Source organism: Siphateles boraxobius, unplaced genomic scaffold (assembly GCF_051911475.1).
Source record: "Siphateles boraxobius isolate OS27281-9 unplaced genomic scaffold, OSU_SipBor_1 130, whole genome shotgun sequence".
In the NCBI taxonomy this organism is placed as follows: domain Eukaryota; kingdom Metazoa; phylum Chordata; class Actinopteri; order Cypriniformes; family Leuciscidae; genus Siphateles; species Siphateles boraxobius.
This window is the reverse complement of record NW_027508734.1, coordinates 11,331,787-11,351,069: the sequence shown is the minus strand read 5'-3', so window position 1 is coordinate 11,351,069 and position 19,283 is coordinate 11,331,787. Positions and strand designations below refer to the sequence as shown.

At 36.3% G+C, this 19,283-nt stretch overlaps 2 protein-coding genes across 3 annotated transcripts in view; one reads left to right on the top strand and one right to left on the bottom strand.

The window, feature by feature from the left end:
• Positions 1-4,701, bottom strand: part of elp4 (elongator acetyltransferase complex subunit 4) — a 68,199-nt gene extending 63,498 nt beyond the window's left edge. Inside the window, exons 1-2 of one of the 2 annotated variants that reach the window (XM_077227878.1) lie at positions 4,511-4,701; positions 3,590-3,625 (exon numbers count right to left, since the gene is read on the bottom strand). In XM_077227878.1, coding sequence (XP_077083993.1) covers positions 3,590-3,625; positions 4,511-4,679 — 205 coding nt within the window. In that variant the 5' untranslated portion in view covers positions 4,680-4,701. The remainder of the gene's footprint in view (positions 1-3,589; positions 3,626-4,510) is intronic. The other variant, XM_077227879.1, reaches the window with a different exon arrangement.
• Positions 4,702-4,792: 91 nt separating this feature from the next.
• Positions 4,793-18,873, top strand: immp1l (inner mitochondrial membrane peptidase subunit 1). Its single transcript, XM_077227877.1, has 6 exons — positions 4,793-4,869; positions 14,652-14,776; positions 14,879-14,967; positions 15,081-15,207; positions 18,078-18,188; positions 18,739-18,873. The coding sequence occupies exons 1-6, from the start codon at positions 4,824-4,826 to the stop codon at positions 18,799-18,801; spliced, it is 561 nt and encodes a 186-aa protein (XP_077083992.1). The 5' UTR covers positions 4,793-4,823; the 3' UTR covers positions 18,802-18,873.
• The last annotated feature ends 410 nt before the right edge of the window (positions 18,874-19,283 follow it).

Sequence of the window (19,283 nt, the reverse complement as noted above, 5' to 3'; positions counted from 1 at the left end):
ATAAATATTACTGTTATTTACATTATTACATGTGTACATATTAGTACCCTGAAAGCACCACGAAGGTCTATAATAGCTGAAGAAAGTTATTTGTAAGCATTTCCAATTTCTTCCAGTGGCAGTTGCTTGGTGGGCAATAATCAATCACTCATATCTGAAATATCTATTGTGTCTCAACTGAATCATTGTAAAGTCCAATAAAATTTTAGCAAGCTGGTTTGTTTGGACGGTTCAAAATGAATCAGTTCAAAAATGATTCACTGGGATTTTATGTAAATATTTTTCATAGCAAAGCAATATACTGTAGAATATACTATGATACTATAAAAATAATCTAAAATAAAATACTATATATATATAGTATAATAGAATATTATATAAATAATAGAAAAAAAAATGTCAGAAAAAAATGACCTGCTCCAACTGAAAATAGAAATATTATATTATGTAAATTACATAAATGTTATCTGTTAAACTACCATTCAAAAGTTTGTCTAAGAATCTAAACAATTTGTTTTTTTTTAAAGAACTCTATCATGCTCAGCAAGGCTGAATTCATTTGATCAAAATGCAGTATTACAATTAAAAATAACAAATTAAATGAAAAACTTTTATTTTAAAATGTAATTTATTCCTATGATGCAGGAATTTTAAGCATTGTTACTCAAGTCTTCAGTGTCACATGATCCTTCAGAAATCATTCTAATATGATGATTTGATGCGCAAGAAACATTTCTTTTGTGTAGCCTATTTTTGTGGAAACAAAAAAAAACATCTTTTGCCATGATTCTGAATAAATAGAAAGTTAACAAGAACAGCATTTATTTGAAATTGTCACAAAAAAATAATTACTGTCCCATTTGGTCAACTTAATGTATCCTTGCTGGAAAAAAAGTAATAATCTGTATTTAAAATGTTTTACTGACCCTGGACCTCCTCTGATCGATGGAGTGTTTGTTTTTAAAAAATATATATTTTTATTGAAAATTAACTTTCAAATCAGCTTCCCAATTTGTTTAGTGCTGACATAAAAAAAAATATTTTTTTGTTTATAAAAAAAAAATCGGGTGGCAAAATGGTTTTGACCATATCTGACTGGTCAATAATTTATTGGCTTATACAGAAGCTATATATTTTATATATTTCTTTTTAAATACACATTTTACATCACATCGCACTACCCCCGTTAATCTGACTTCCTGTAATAGCCTCTAAGAAACACTGACAATCTGCTTCTCCCTCTCCAGCTCACACTTACAGTTTCGTCCTTCCATTCTCTCTAACAAACACCCTCAAACCCACACATGTCTAAAGCCTCTGTGTGACCTCTGAAGGATTCCTCCAACAGCAGGAGAGAATGAGGGGTTTCCTGTCCTCTTCCCGACTCTTCCTACAAACCGGGATGCCTCTCATATTCCATCACCAACGGAAGAAAAAAAAAATTCCTCAGCTCTTCAATTTGTCATCGGAAGAACTCCCCTCTTTCTTATTGATGTGTTTCTAGGTCAGCAGGCCTTTGTGGCTTTCAGCGGCCCCGACAAAGACACCCAGATGGGCCCACTCGAGATGGGGCCTATTGTGGTGGCGTTTCTATGGCGCCTTACAAATGAAACCTGCGGGTGCTATTAGCCTAGCGGGGGTGTTTCGGGGGCAGAATGAGATGTGTTGGGGGTGCATATCTCTGCTGTAGAGACTCTGGCACATATCCGTAACCCAAAAGGTGGGGCATTTACAGACTTCCTATCTTTTCTGATGCAGAGAGAAGCCGCCTTTTTTGGTGAAAGAATAATGCAAGTCGTGCTTTAAGCATGTGTGTAAGGCAGTGGGAGTCTGTGAGTGCAGCGAGTGTGAGTCAGTCACTCAAAGCTGCAGGGGAAATTTGGGTCAACACTTCTGCCCTCCTGCCTCCATATGTTTGCCGTCTGAGTCCCACTGATTCACAGTGGAACCGGTAATACAAATCTAGATTAAATGCGCAACCTCTGGGGACACATCTACCAACTATTTATTTACTTTTATTACTGTTGCATCAAATAATAACAGCTCAATTTGACTCAACATAAATAGCTTACAAATTGGACCCTAATCTGAAAGGTGAAGTTTTTATATTTCACTATTAAAATACTTTCTTAAAGGGATAGTTCCCCAAAATTCTACAGAATTTTCTTTTTTGGGTGAACTAACCCTTTAATACGCATGCTAAGACAACAATAACTAAGGCATACAAATAACTGAAATATTTCTGTTTTCAGTTTTTTATTTCTGCATCCCAACACAGCAACACTGGCTAAACCAATTGTGTAATTTTGGGGCAGAACTATCTATTTAACCAACCAATGGCAGGTCGGACGAGTGTTCAAATAAATTAAAAAAAGAGCCATTTGGAACAGTTTGGTGCAACTTGTAATGCAAAAATTACACACTTCACCTTTGTTAACATCTGAAAGAAAGAAAGAAAATGAAATAAACTTCTTTTACATCATTTGTATAATAGATAAAGTAGACCATACCATTTAGGCAGATAATTTCCTTCTATTATAGAAAGAATAAACATCTCTCTCTCACACACACAACAGTGGTATCTTTCATGTGGGTCACATGTTGAGGACGCAAGTGACCTAGACAGGACTCGATAGATCATAAAGGACCATGACCAATCCACTTCCAATGAAGTGAAAAAAGGACAAAAGAATGCAAAGAATAGAAATTAGGATGTAAAGATATGAGATCCTCATGAATATATGTTTTGAAAATAATAAGCTACATCAAAAGAAATAATTATTCAATGGAAAAAACGATATGCTGGTCAAATACTAGAGTGCAAAGCAAATGGAAGCAACTTTCTTAACCTTATGTCAAAATAAATAAATTAATAATACTGATGAGGAGCAACAGAAACACCTTCTGTCAAACTACTCTAAACTGCTGTTAAAGTCACCATGAATCCCATTTTTTATGGGATTTTTTTATAAATTATTTATCTGTGCACATCATTATTTTTTTTAATTAATGTGCCCTCATAATCCGTACTCAAAATAACTTCCCCTCCCTCTAGCATAGACATCTCTTCTTTTCTATGATGACGTGTTTACTGGCATCAATGCGGGACAGCCTGTCACTCACATGAGATCCAATAGAAAACCACCACCCAGTTACCAATGGACAAAATCAAGACCCGCCCTACATTTTTTCTTGTTCAAGAATCCAGGATGTACATCCAAATAGGGAAGAAAAGACTTGCAACTTATATCGCAAGGTTTCATGCCGACTTAAAAAAAAACAGTCTGCATGCAATCAGAGGTATATCATCATATCTAATGAGCTATCATTAGATTTGTAGTTTCATTAGCAACTAAACACACTATTTGCACTCTTTGTTAAATTCCACTGGCTCTGTACAGTACTCTGCAACATGAAAAGATGAATCTACATCTAATGAAAACATTATTTTTAATAATCCCTCTTCACTAGCCATTATGACATGCAAGGCAGTGGCTAAGTGAAAAAAATATAGCCAGAAAAAGAATTTCTTAACAACCTAATGACATGACGTGACATGATAGTATAAATAAATTGCTTCATTGCTTACCCACAAGTAGCAGAGTTCCAACTGCCAGACCACCACCTATGGAAAAAAGTGTATATTTTAATGACATAATATAATAATGTGTTTTTTTATCCATAACTTAATCAGAAAGGCGCAAATACACCTACAATGAAATAACTGTATTCTTTTGCATATTATACCAGCTAGTTTTAAGCATTATTGCATGCGTCCACACACAGACAACCACACACGTCTGGTTCGTTATCTTTGTGGGGACTCTCCTTAGAAGTAATATTTTAATAATGTACAAACTGTATGTTCTTCCCTTCACACTAACCCTACCCCTAAACCTACCCATCACACAAAACTTTCTGCATTTTCAAAAAATATATAATTTGGTATGTTTATTAACCCATTTCCCTTGTGGGGACTGCTGGCTGGTCCCCAAAATGTAGGTGATCTCAGGTTTTACTTTACTTGTGGGGACATTTGGTCTTTTTATTCATCAAAGAATCCTGAAAAAGTATTACAGGTTATAAAAAAATATTAAGCACCACAACTTTTACAACATTGATAATAAATCAGCATATTAGAATAATTTCTGAAGGACCATGTGACACTGAAGAAATGGCTGAAGAAAATGCAGCTTTGCATCACAGAAATAAACTATATTTTAAAGTATATTAAAATAGAAAACCATTATTTGAAATCGTAATAATATTTCACAATATTACTGTTTCTTCTGTTTTTTTTTTACATATATATATTAAATACCCTGATATTTTGATTGATGGGATTAGGGCATTTCTCGTTTAAAACAGAGACTGTGTGACAGTAGTGCAAACAAAAGTGTATTAATGCTGAATGATTTATGTATATATGAAGACGATAGAGAGGCATGTAAAAATGAATTTAGTACACATCCACTTGACAGTGAGCATAAACCGAGTGAATTATACAAACCAATAACGTAGTCAAGCGAGCTGACGCCAGATGACAGTAAGAGTTGTCCGTTCTGTACAGACGGTCTGGTCCCAGGGATAGAAACGAGTTTGCTGCGGGTTTTTTTCTGAAAACTAGTTGTGTTGCCTATGCTGGAGGATCCAGCCATGCATCTAACGGGAGCCGCCATGTTTTTTTCTGTTGACAGCAACAGCGATGACTCTACAGCCAATCAGTGACTGAATTGTCGTGTTCTTAGCCAATTAGAAAGAGACTTGGTTAGTGACGATGACGCAATGGAGTTCAAGGTTGACTGCAGCTGCGTAGTGAACATATGGTCAAGGAATATAAACAGCACGCTGTCAATGGGCACGAATCAGGTAGGATTACTGTACAGAATTACTATAGTGTTTATTATAATTCCATCACACATGACATTACTGCTGAATATCATATTTATGTCATCGATGTTTCAAAACTGACAGCTATCTGAGCTGTAACACAAAAACCTTGGTGCCCTACTTTAGACAAGACTTATGAAATGTAAGCAGATTCATCATCGGGGACAGTAAAAGCTGAAGCTGCCATTGTAACGGTATATGTATTTATTGATTAATTAATTGCACAATGAATCGAGATGCATGCTTGCATACGTGCCTATATTTTTAATAGTATACGGCTATCGCAGATATATAATATATATATTATTTTATTGAATTTCATTATTTTATTCCCATGTTACAAATGAATTGTTTTTCAAATAAATACTGTTCTTTTGAACCTTCTATTCGATACCACAACTGTTTTCAACATTGATCATAATAATAAATGTTTCTTGTGCAGCAAATCATATTATAATGATTTCTGAAGGATCATATGACACTGAAGACTGGAGCAATGATGCTGATAAAGGAATACTTTACATTTTAAAACATAAGTAAAAAAAAAAATTATATATATATATATATATTATAATATAATAATAATAATATAATAAATGTAGGCTATATATATATATTTAATTTTAATATTTCACAATATTGCTGTTTTACTGTATTTCTCATCAAATAAATTCAGCCTTGGTGAGAAAATATATCTTACTGACACCAAACTTTTACACACACACACACACACACACACACACACACACACACACACACACACACACACACACACACACAAAAAAAAAATACACACACACAATACACAATTCCCTGTATTGTGGTAGTTCCTTACATAATAATTTAAACTGAGATCAGTATTTAACATCCATAGCCTATATAATAACCGTGATGTTATCCATCATAAAAGTGGGTGTCTTATCATTGATAAATTTGGTTCCTTTTTTTAAAAAATAATTTATGTACATATAAATGCTACATCTCCAATAGAAAGGACCATTCAGTGTTACGGTGCTCTTTTTAGTTTGTCCAGATGCTGGTATCGCTTATGTTATTTTTATTATGTCAGCTTTATCAACTCCTATCTGATTGTTCCATACAGTGCTAATGCTAACAGTCATAACATGTCAAATGTTTCCTGAGCAGCTTGTTTGGGTTTCCCCAACGTGATTCTCTTTGCTACCACAATCTGAGGTTAAGAATATAGTGGCATTGCTCAGAAGGGAAGTTAGATTGTCATCTGCAGAGGGTTTGTATGCGTTAGTGTTGAAAGGAAAGCAATAATCTTGGATGCCAGGACAATTATAGGGTTGTGGTAACTATTATTTGTGACCCACAGGAAGGTCATTTTATTCTCTCCTCCAAAAACTGCATTAATCTGAATTTTTTCCGATACGAAATAAAGGATATCTATCCTGTAAAAACAAAGCAGGCTAATTGGTAGGGATGGATGGGCATTTAAATGAATAGAGAATTGTAAGGTTTCTCTTTAACCCAGAACAGAAGGCCTAACTTGGCACATCTGATAAGATCTGTTTGCCTTTCAGCTCCATCTTGGGTTCAGGCTGCAGTCAAAGGTCATTTTAATAAAGATTAGTCTTTTTATGTCACGTCATTGTTACAGAACTAGCTCAGCATCCTTTGAAATTGCTTCGCTTTTGTTCATATTTACGGGGATTGACTCTGTAATTGGCTTTATTCATTATCTGCCTTTTAAAATTCATTTGATTTCCATTGGACTGTTGTAAAAATGATCTGATTATGGGAGGTTTCCTTTATGTCATGCGTGCTGACATCTGTCCTCCATCAACCAGCAACCAGGTGTCACCATCCACCAGCCTCTTTTTGATAGTTGCACCGATAGCCTCCCGATTACCAAATCTGAAAGTTCTCCGATCCATTGAACAAAGAGAGCAGTGCGAGGCAGGCCACCCTCAGCTGCCTTCTGCCACACAGATCGAGAACATCAGAGTGGTCCCCCCTCCTCATCTTCCTTCCATCTGGGTTCTCGGGGGAACGCCATCTTAGTTAACACTCTTCGAATCTATGTAATCTTCTTAAGTCCCACAGAAGCTCCCAAAGTCGAGCTCCTCATGTATGTCTAAATTCAGATGTGCTGTGATAAGAAGCTGTGAAGCAAGCCTTGCGATTGGATTCCTCACTTTCTTTCTACTGATTTCACACCATCCGCTGTCCTTCCGAATAATATTTTAAAGTTTTAAGATATTAAACATTAAACAATTCATTTAAAAATCTATCTTAGGCATGTTAGTATCTTCACCAAAAAAATTAAAAAGCCAGGTTTTATATCTTTTGCTGTAGTGTGTCAGTAGGAAATATCAGTTTACATTTCCAAACATTAATTTTTCCATTAATTGTAATTGTCCAGTGAGATTTTTGTGTGCACAAGGAGTCTGACAGCTGCCGGTGCTCCACATGGAGATCTGATCTCACCATCATTGAGTCTGTCTGTGATTACATGAAGAACCAGAAAAAAACGGAGACATACTAAATCCAGAAGGACTACAGCAATGCCTCCAAGAGGCTTGAAGAAACCTACCAACAAAGATACCTGAAAAACCATGTGCAAGTGTACCTGGACAAAAGCTGTTTTAAACGCAATGGGTGGTCACATATTAATTTGATTTAGCTAATAGTGGTAGGAAACGTTTTCACAGTATACTGTAGCTTTGCAGGTAGGTTTCTTCAAGCATCTTGGAGATGTTGGAAGTTCTTCTGGATTTAGTCTACCTCGGTTTTCTGATTCTTCATGTAATCCCAGAAGGACTCGATGATGGTGAGATTAGATCTCCGTGTGGAGCACCGGCTGTTGTCCGACTCCTTGTGCATACAAAAATCTCACTGGATTATTACAATTAAAGGATTACTTCACCCAAAAATTAGAATTCTGTCAGTAATTACTCACCCTCATGTTGTTCCAACGCCGTAAGACTTTCGTTCATCTTCGAAACACAAATTAAGATATTTTTGATGAAATTTGAGAGCTGGATCACTCCTTGTGCCCAGAAAAGTTAGAAAAGACATCATTAAAATAGTCCAAATGACTACAGTCGCTAATCCTTAAGTTTATCAAGTGACGAGAATACTTTTTGTGTGCAAAACCCCCCCAAAATAACGACTTTATTCAACTATTCATTTTCTTCCGTGTGGGCCTCTGATGTGAGTTCACGAGTGCGCCACGACGCATGTGCGAGAACTGAGTAAACTTGTATATAAATGTTTGGCTATATTAATTGTTTTTTGCTCTGTATCAGAGAGAAGCTATTTTCTGTCAATGCACTAGTAAATTACTATTTCTGTACCAAATTTTCTTGTAATAATTTTAGTTCTGAATGTCCGGCAATCATGAACAATGGAGCTCAAAAATACAGCACTGCATCGTTTCTACTGTCACCTGGGCTGCTGTTTATTTTCTTTGCTATTTCAGGAGGTCAGCGGAGTGTAAAGCACATTAGATGGTGGCACGGAGTCATAGTGACCTTTACACAAGTGTGACATCAGTCTCAATGCCTGAATTGGTGTTTGCACACTTCGCTTTTATAAAAGACTGCACTGTAATTGACTCTTAAAGGGAAAACTCTGATTTTTACTAAAATATTTGAAACGTGTGCCTCCAAATTATATCAGCTGAGAGGGTTTTAAAAATGCAGTTGATTTTCCAAAGTAATACATTAATGCATAATATACTGATACCACTGATGGTGTAATTGTATTATTTTGGGAAATCAAATGTCTTAACTCTGCTGTTCAGTATTATATGTAGTGATGAACCAGAATCAAAATCTAGGCAAACATTTTGGTTTTCTCCAAAATAGTTTTGCAGGCCAAAATGTTTAAATAGTGCTTTGTCTGTTTTAATTTAGATTTTGTTTAAAAAAAAATTCCGGTGCATGATAATCTGGTCTATAAGGTGTGTTTTAATAAATAAGTGATTTTTGTTGTTGTTGTTTTTGTTGCTAAAACAGATGTGCAACTGAATGCTGCCATATTAAGGCAACACACATGCAATGAGTTCAAGACATGATGCAACAGCTTAATTTATTTATCTAATACTCAATAAAACATTATTTATTTATTTATTTTTTAGTTATTGTCATAGTTGTTGCCAAGACAAGAAGTAGTTTATCAGATTAAATGCTGCTATAAAGCAACATTGATGACCCCTCACTCTCAAGAGATTTGTTCAATTTCAGAAGTTTGTTTTTACAACAGATTTATAGGATTAAAAGGGCATTTTGATGCCACCTGCTTCTCAGCTCTCTGGGAACCCTTTCTCCCTTCTGTTGCATTATGGGTTTTGGGGATCCGGTGCCACAGATGGCTCTCCAGAGATGCTCTATGTGACCCTGTGTTGGAAATATATATATATGTATACATTGTACTGTGTAATCCTGGATTAAGGGGAGACTTGGAGTTAATTATCCAATTGTTAGATAAAATTCATTTTGGTCCGTCACTTCCCCGTCTAGGGAATCATGTGGCAGATAGTGCTTGTTCCGAACACACAGGGGAATGTTCAGAAATAGAGATTTAATCTCAATTGTCTGAAGGTCTGTTTGATTTTGGCTAAACTCCATTTGATTTCAAGCAGCTGACTCACCCAGTCTCTCGCACACACACACAGGGTGCCAGTGGAAAACCTGGCGGCCGCATATGGACTGTCTCTTGATATCATTCACTGGCCGTGTAATCTTATTATGCTAAATCCTTAATCCTCACCTATGCTGGACGCCCACAACAGTGAAGTGCTGGTGATTGGACGACTAGACTGTAGTTGGGGATGCTGTGTTCTCCGCAACGCATTCTGCCGAGCTGGTCTATGAGCCTGACAGTCTCTTAGGGTCAGGACAAGAAAGATAGAGCCAATCAGATTAAAGTAAAATGATGGACAGAACTAAAGGAATATTTCTGGATCAACATGCTTTGTTGTTAACAGAATCTGAATCATGTCGAGTCGACTTGTTTTCTATTGTTTAATAGTTTATATATACACTTCCTTTCAAAAGTTTCGGGTGGGTAAGATTGTTTATATTTTTGGAAGAAGACCCATATGCTCACTAGTAAAACAGTAGTATTATAAAATAAATATTTTCTATTTTAATATACTTTAAAATGTAATTTGCACAAATGCAATACTGAATGAATCGCATGATCCTTCAGAAATTTTACAAAAAAAAAGAAACTTTTTTTATTATCAATGATGCAAAAATATTTTACTTTTATACATCAAAAAGAACAGCATTTAAAAGAAATATTTTGTATACTATCATGCATGTTCAATAACATTCTTGCTGAATAGAAGTATAGAAGTACTTTATTTAGCATGCTGACAGTATGCTATGCTTTAGTTTTTACACAGTTTGCACAGCAACATCCTCAGAAAGGTTGCGTCTTTAAATTAAAGCTGCAGTCCGTAGCTTTTCCTCTTTGTCGCCATCTCTGTTCAAAATCTGTAATTGCAGTTTTTCGCAGAACTATAAACTTTACGTGAGTTGTACATCGGCATGAAACAGGGCGGATGAACACAATGTTTTGAGGAGACTGCGCAGTCTGTCAGTCGCCGCGCCGGTGTGGATACTGGCATTCAGAATCACACATTCTACTTTTTGGAAGTATAGTATGACCAACATAATAATTTTCACCTGAAAATGTCATCCACTTTTGTTCTGATCAACGAAGGGGGAAAAAAGCATAACATCTTACGACAGGAAAATTTTTCAGCTCTAATGCTTGACAACGGAGAAGGCGGATTTGGTTTTCTTGGAGTAGAGGTGAATTGCTCCCTCTCATAGCTAGCACAAAATAATTCATATTTACCATAATAGCAAAACTAGAAAAGCCACAACAAAGGAAACTCTGTAACTGTGTGAATTAAGCGATCACGTGTGCTACTGTTACATGATTGAACTATTGAAAATTCTTACCTGTCCAGCAGAATAAAGCCGTCTCTGCGTCCGTTTTGAACCCCTTCAAATCACGGAGTTCACAAAACCTTTCAAAAGCCCTGCGATGTTTATCCTTGTTTTCACGTAGGCCCGTTTGCAGTCTCTTTTTACCACTCTGAAGTCCGAATTATTTTGGTTTTTACAACTGTTGAATCTCTAGTTGTCACTGGTGATTGTCGTTTGAACCTTTATGGATCCGCCATAATTTTAATTATTTAAAGTGCTGTGAAAAAAGCCTAAAAATTTCCACCTCCAACATCCTCACGCAATATAGCCCACTAGCCGAAACACCTTCTTTATGTGTACAGATGTGACGTAATGACGCAAAGACATGCTCAAATTTCCCGCGGAAATCCACCAGCCACTGGAATTAAAATCATTATTACAATAGCTAACCGTTTTGAATCGAGCTAAGGCAAGAAGATATTTTTGAACACTGGCTGGTTATGTTTATTATTATTATTATTATTTTGGATAATTTTTAACCCAAAAAAGTTACAGACTGCAGCTTTAACCTCTGGAAATTTACTGTAAAACTAGATTAGATTTATTACAGTTTTTCACCATATGGAGTATAGAGTAACTTACCAATTACCCGTATTTACCCTAGACTTTACTATTAAAATTATGAGAATTGTTTTGTCCCAAAAGATGAACTTTATAACGAGCATAGCGATTTAAAAGGAAACCGTACAGTATATGTTATAGTTTAGGCAGAGAATATGTGCCCACTATCTATTGGCAGGGAAAACGGCCCAGAAACAATAGTTTGTTCGCCCCACCCTGGAGTTTGATAAGCAAAACAACAGCTGGCCCTTTCACTGCCTCCCTGAGATACGACTACATCCAGTCAGGCAGAAACATCCCTGGACGGAGGGGGCCTTTGGGTACAAGAGCTAACTCTTGTACATAGTGTTTGTGTTGGGGGTATCAGACGTAATTATGAGGATTCAAAGGTGTGGATTCAATGTCTGACCGGAATGGATTGAAGGGGGTGTCGGGGACGGAGGTATGGAGCGAAGAGATGGCTGGTGGGTAATGGGATTAGGTATAGCACTTTCCATGACACACGGAGACAGACACCTGACACTTGGCCTGGGACTGAGATGGAGGAAGTAGGGGCCAGGGGGATTAATTCCGCCCCATATTGGAGATGTCATTCCCGAGGCAATTGGGGCTTTTGGGACAGGGCTCGGTTTTGTTTAGTTTCTGCTCGGCCGGGTCGCCTTAATTCCTTTGGTTTGTTTCAGGAGAAAAGATTGAGGTTCGTCCTTCATTGGACATCCAGCACGGTTGTTCTTCTGAAGATTTCGTTTTCTAATTGCGCAAGAGCTCGATTTTTAGAGTTTCTTATGAACCAGCCTGTAAACTGGCAAACGGCACGCCATTGAAGTGTTGGTTTATCTTTTGAGCTGTTTATCTGCCAAGCGAGGTTTCATGGATGTGTACAAACATCCAAACATGACCTTTATTGACTCAAGCACCCTGCTAGCTTGATGGCCAAGGAAAAGTCAATAGCTTGAGTGAGGATGGACTGTTTATTCAGACAACGCACCACAGTTTTATCAGTTAAAGAGCCAGGGTTCGAGGACAAACAAAGGACCTTGTGTTCTGTTGCTATGGCCTTTTTTTTTTTTTTTTTTTTTAGTTCGAGGAGATGAACCTGTGCCTCCAATCGCTGTCACCTGCTCCCACAGGTGTAGATTGGGTTGTTTCAGACAGGGTCAGATGCCCAACCAGTCAACAAGGCACAAAGAGCGACCTTTGTGCCTTGTTGATGGGTTGTAGAGGCTACTGAGAATGAAACACCATCTCTAATGATCACTTTGGTTTCACAGTTTTAACCGTTAGCATTAAATGTGTGAGGTGCATTTCCCCACCAACACCACTTCAGTGACAAAGTGTTTAAAAGCCACTTTCGACCCTCTGGCACAGGCATGTGTCGTCAGTTTTTGGCACTGAGTGAGATTTCCAATTGAGAATTTCCATGCAAATTTTAGGTTTTCATTTTTTTTTTTTTTTTTTTTTAAACAGGAAAATATTTAAGACAATGGGGTCTGACACAGTATAAAACTGATTTTCAGCAGGTTCCTGCTCTGCAGAACATAAATACCACATATACAACAGAACTCCTAGACAAGACAACAACAAACACACAAACCAAGAGAATAAGCATCAGAGGGAGGCCATGAAGCCATCTCAGTGGTCACAGACATACCTATCCATTAGATGGCGAGCAAATGTTATTTTAAATAGTCTTATTGATGTTATAGTTCTGATGTGCTGTGGAGTCTCATTCCAGGCTTTAGTGAGCACATGAAGTCTTGGTGGTTTGGAGTCATGGTTTGGCAGTTAAAGCAGAGCTGTGGTGCTCTTTTAGAATGGGTTAATATAGTCAACTAATCATCTGATAATTAAGACAAATATTAATTTATGATGTTACAATCTAAATTTGGGATTTAATTTATGTGTCTTGAAAGCCCCATAAATATTATTTTAGTATTATTTCTATACTATCATAGTATTTATTAATAATTTTAATTAGCATTTATTTTGATATTTAAAAAAGAAATTAGTTTAAAGGGATAGTTCACCCAAAAATGAAAATGTTGTCATCATTTACTCACCCTCAAGTTGTTCCAAACCTGTATGAGGCACAAAAGATGATATTTTAAAGAATGTTGGTAACCAAACAGTTGACGGTAGCCATTGACCTCCATAGTATTTTTTTTTCATACTATGGAAGTCGATGGGTGCCGTCAACTGTTTGCTTACCACTTACCAACATTGTCTTTTATTTAGAATAAACAGAATAAAAAAATGTATACAGGTTTGGAACAACTTGGGGGTAAGTAATGAAAATTTTACTATTTTCTTTATTTTTATCTATTCCTTTAAATCATTTTTATTAGTTTGTGTTTTTCATCTAATGTTTTATTGGTAAAAATTACGTCCTATTAGTTAACATTAGTTAATGCATTAACTAAAAATGAGCAATACATTTGTTAACTTATTTATTACTCTTTGTTAACATTGGGTAATAAGAATACAACTAATCATTGTTAGTATATGTTAGCTCAAATCCATTAAATAATATAAACATAAATATTTTGATTTTATTAATGTATTAGTAAATTTTGAAATGTACATTAACTAATGTACATTAATAAATGCTTTAATAATTTTCCATAGTTTGTTATGTCAACTAAGCAGCTAACTAACAATTTTATTGAACCTTACCGTTTTATTTTACAGCTTTATTTTAATTACTGAATATAATTTTAAGATGCCAATAACAACACTGCCATACACAAGCATGTGCTATTTTTTAATAAGATATAATAAAACCGACTAGTGAACGAACCAAATAGCCGTTCAGACAGCTCATTAACTACTACAGTACATTTTGAAAATGCTAAAATTTGCACATGCTATATTCTTATGCAGGTGATGATATTCTAATTGAAAATTACAAACTACACTTTTTAAATTTATTTTTTTAAATATTTGCATGGATGAATCGTTCACAATAAGATGCATTTAGAAAATAGATTTACATTTGATGGAAATGAATTTCCATTTCATGCCGACTTCCCTTTTCCATTTCCACGCTGGTTATTTCTTTTCACTATTCCTGAAACTAAATTTAAGTTTTAATCTCAGACTTTAATTTTCATCAACCTGGTTTAGAACTCGAAGTAAATCAGTAAATGTGCTCAAATCTCCCTTGGATGACAAAATTAATGTTGGTTGTGAATGATCATTTTTAAATATAGACTCTTTTTTTTATTTTAGCATTTCTGAGGAGCGGCAGGATGTTTCGTGGTTTCTTTGTGAAGACAGTTAGCTTTGTTGGTTACACCGTCCAGTATGGCTGCATCGCTCACTGTGCCTTTGAGTATATTGGTGAATTTGTGTCGGTAAGTTTCTTGGAGATGTTTAGTCAAATCATTTGATGAAACAGACCAAGAAATACATATAAATTCTTAATGCTACCCACGATTCCACATACTTTACAACAGTGTTCAGGACCTTCGATGGAACCCACCATCACTAACCACGATGTGGTTTTCTCAGAACGAGTAAGCCGTCACCTCTGTCGAATACAAAAGTGAGTGTGTATGAAATGCTTACTTCAATGTTTATTTTAAAGTGATATTTTGATCATACTTTCATGCTAAACTATTGGCTTCATTTTTGACCTCACTTGTTACATTCTTCCAGAGGGGATATTGTAATAGCCAAAAGTCCTTTTGATCCGAAGATGAACATCTGTAAAAGAGTGATCGGACTGGAGGGGGACAAAGTCTGCACCAGTGGACCATCTGATATCTTTAAAACACACACTTACGTGAGTACCTACTGTAGTGCACTGACATGAGCTCTGCCTTCATAATGCATAGACATTTTCTGAAGTCTTCAACTACATTTTTTTCTTCTTTTAGTATGAACCACTGCGTTTACTCTGAAGGTGTATGCATTTGAATTTCACATGCATTCACGTGCATTGGGTAAAACGTTTACCTTATGGAAGAAACAAATGCTTGTTTCTCAGTTATTATTGGTCCAGCCTTTCACTGAAATAGCTGTTATTGCTTTTTGGTATCACTTGTCTTTCTTTCTTTTTTTTAACCTTGCCTGTGTGCGATTCTGGCCTGTAATTTTTCCCGAAGCTGTTAGTGTTAGTGACAGATGAGTAGAGCAAGTGATGAAGAGAAAGGAGAGAAAGAAAGGCCTGTCACTGGAGTCCTTTAAGGTATAGAGATACAAACCCTCAGCTGAAAAAGATTGTAGAAGTTTGCTCAGTCTCTCAGTACTAGTCAAACCTAAACCGATTACAATTGCAATTTAGTGAATTGCAGAACAATTACTAGGCATCAATTTTCTGATACTTTTTCTTCTCCTTTTAAAATCTAAGATTAAAGTTTGAAAATCTCCCATTGACTTAGAATGCTATTCAAAATTAACAGCGATTATTTACATATTGAATTGCGATTGGTCTTCTTTCTTGCTTTTATTTGCATCCTGATTTAATTCTGATTGTATAATAGCCTAATGGTCATTTTGTCTTTTGCTGAATTTTTGGAGCAAGGTTCCAGTTGTTGCTTCATGTTGATTCTTATTTATGGCTGACAGAAAACACAAAACTAATGCTAATATAATAAGTCAAATCTCTGACTATGTGGTGTCTAATAACACGGAAATATCAATACTTTATAAACGTTTTAGTAAAAAACAAGAAAGTCTCTTGGCAAGTAAATACTACCTTCAGTATGACAGGATGATTTGTTTGTTTCTCTATATAAAATGCCTTTGGGAAAGTAAAGGATTTGTCAATCAAAGATAGAAGGCTAATTACCGATTTGGCTGTGTGATCTCAGGCAGCTGTTTTTCACTGCATGTCTCCAAACCACAAAATGTTAATGGACAAGACCTACAGTATACACAGGAGAAAATGTGTGATAGTGTTCAGTAGAGTGCTGCAGGAATGAGTCCTAAATGTTAGCGTCTAGTTAGCAACCAATTAGCAAGCTAAGCTAACTATAACATAAGACAACAAACCAAGTCAACTTCGGAGAGGTATTTCTCAGGAACGGTAGTAAGTAAATATAAAAAATGTGTCCGAAGATCATATGATCAGATTTTGAACAAAATTGGACAAACTGTTTTTCGTTTACTTTTATATGGCGGACAGGCCCATTGATGAAAAATGTCAAATAAGATCGGAATCGGCATAAGCAGGGGAACAAAAGGACACATTTTGGACAATGTTTTCAAAAGTGTTTTTGCAAAAACCTTTATATCTCTGGAACACTAGGTGGAGCTGAACATCTCAGGCACCTTCAGGACATGCTGTCGACGATCCGTATCTAATTTTGTGCCGATACTGTATGTCAAATTGTTTAAAAGATACTGCAATTTATGACAAAATTCTAAATGGCGAACCGATGGTTCGTCTGATCCTGGCTAAATCAGCCCCTTTGGGATTTGACCCCTAAAAATCTTATTGGTATTTTGTCAAGGGGAACAAGGGTGATGCGAACTTCTGGTTTGGCCAACAAAATGACATAATCCTTGTAGGACTCTATTCAGTTACCAAAACAAAAGTTGTAAAACAAAGTTAGGAAGGCAAGTCAAAGATAAGACAAGCCCTATACAAATTTACATTATCTGGAGAGGTGTTTTGTTGACCAGAATCAAGATGTTTCTAACATGCCTCCCGTTTGTAAGATCGAATGCAGAGTTGTCAACATTTGTGTCTGGACACAGTATGGTGTGAAGTTTCGCATGCTTGGCTGACAGATTGGACAAAAGCTTCGCTTCTGAACAGCAGATGACGACGGGCTGAGATTTCTTGTGGATGGGATCAAACATATGTTTTCATGCTAATGAGAGTCGACTGCAAGACGGATACATGCTGACATATGTTATAGGTTCTTTTCACATTTGTCAATGATGAGTTTGTTTGCTATACAGAAGGTCAGCAAATCATTTTGTAAGTCATGTTTGTTTTTGTTCTTCACACGTTGAAGCATGAAACGGCTTTCTTAGATATCTGGTGTGACCGTAAGAATGCTTTCTCAACAGTTGAGCACATTAAATCCTACTGTGTGGAAATCTTTATGTAGTTGGGGGGGGGGGGGGGGTATAAAAATTGTTATTAAAGTCTGGTCAGTGCCAGATAGGCATCTCCATACTGTTATGTTTATAATGACAACGTGATGTGTTGTTCACCCTCGCCTCACATATAGAGGGGGTGGAGGGGACTTAATTAGGGGCTTGACAGCCCAACTCTCCCTGTGTGATGAGATTATTCCTAATTGATGTCAGTGTGGATCAGGATTCGCTCGGTTGCCAGCCCAGCCTGGCAGGTCTGTCCGTGGTCTAGACCCATGGAGCAGCTCATGGAGGCGTGGCTTCACCCCTCACCGAGAGGATAGGGCGGGAGTGCGAGGGGGTGCGAGGCCCCAGCGGTCAGTAAAAATGATCCCATTCCCATCTGAGATGAACAGTTAAGTCATGTGAACCTTCTCACTGTTAGGAACTTCTTCTTTATCCTCTAATCCGGGGGAACCAATATTGTATGTTGCATGTGAAGCATGAGTCAAAGGATCATTTTAGACCCCATTTTTGGTGTGGCTGCAATCCGAATAAATCGTATTAATTTTCAGTTAGATTTATGATTTAGCATTTTGCTCTTTCCATCCTGCTGTAATCTAGGTACCAAGAGGGCATATGTGGCTGGAAGGCGATAACCTTCGGAATTCCACAGATTCCCGAAGCTATGGCCCAATTCCCTACGCCTTAATCCGAGGACGTGTTTGCTTAAAGGTAATGAGGATACAGTCTCGTTTCTTGACCTATACGCTTCCCCAAAGGCCAAACCTAAAGCTTTTTGAGTTTGAACTGTTGCCATTTTATGTTGGGTTTTTTTTTTCTGAATGTGAGGTTTTGTTTTTCCTCAAACAAGAAATACAAATGATCATTTCTCAATTTTACTTTTATTGTAAATACAAATAGATTATTTCATACTATGGTTATCTAGTAACTAGCTAAAGAATTGTGTGCTGTCTTCATTTGAAACTGTTTTCAGTTGTCGTCTCGTATAGCGTCATGTGCCCATGACCCTGTAAACAGGTCTCCTCACCTTCTGTCAGCCCTTGATTGGAAACTCAAAGGCAAATGATACAGGGGTGGTTTTTTTTTCTTACAGGGTCTTATAAGGAAAAGGTGTTGTTTCTGCACTATAATATAAAGTAGATTAATGCTATATTTAATTTAACATGAAATGTTTCATTGTTTCATTTCACTGTTTCATTTAATATGAAAGTAAATTATTTATATAATTTGTTTTTGTTTTGCTGTGCTTTTTTTTTTGCAGTTGTGGCCACCACATAGTGTTGGCGTATTGGCCGAAAGTCCAAACGACGGGCGCATTTTATGAAGAAGCTGTGTTCATGTTGTCACAATGTAAATGATAATTTTTTTATGTTTTAAAATAAATTCTTATTTATAATTCTTGTCTGTTTCATTGTTTAAGGCAAACAAGGATAGTGATGAAACACAAATGCATCATATCAACTACATCATGTTGGAATCAATGGTTTAAAATGTTAGTGAAAATACTAAGAAGATCTGTTAATGTTTCAAATGGGTATTACAGACTTGTGTTGTTTCAAATTCATAAGTGCAGCTGAGAGCTGACTCATTGTTGCACTGAAATTTCATTTATGCATGGAATTACTTTGACCAAAAGTTATATTTATTTTGCTTGGTGTCTTTGAGAGGGCAGAACTGGCTACACTTTGTTTTGATGGTCCACTTTAGACATTCTAGTAACTATAAGAAACTTTGCAACTAAATGTCAACTAAATAAATAATAGACTATTAGTAGACTGTTAGGGTTTGGGTTAGTAGAATAAGTTA

Excerpts from the sequence above, each read along its gene's own strand:
- immp1l (XM_077227877.1), top strand. The coding sequence starts at position 4,824 with ATGGTCAAGGAATATAAACAGCACGCTGTCAATGGGCACGAATCAG. Across the intron at positions 4,870-14,651 it reads TGTCAATGGGCACGAATCAG|CATTTCTGAGGAGCGGCAGG; the intron begins GTAGGATTACTG and ends TTTTTATTTTAG. Across the intron at positions 15,208-18,077 it reads TCTTTAAAACACACACTTAC|GTACCAAGAGGGCATATGTG; the intron begins GTGAGTACCTAC and ends GCTGTAATCTAG.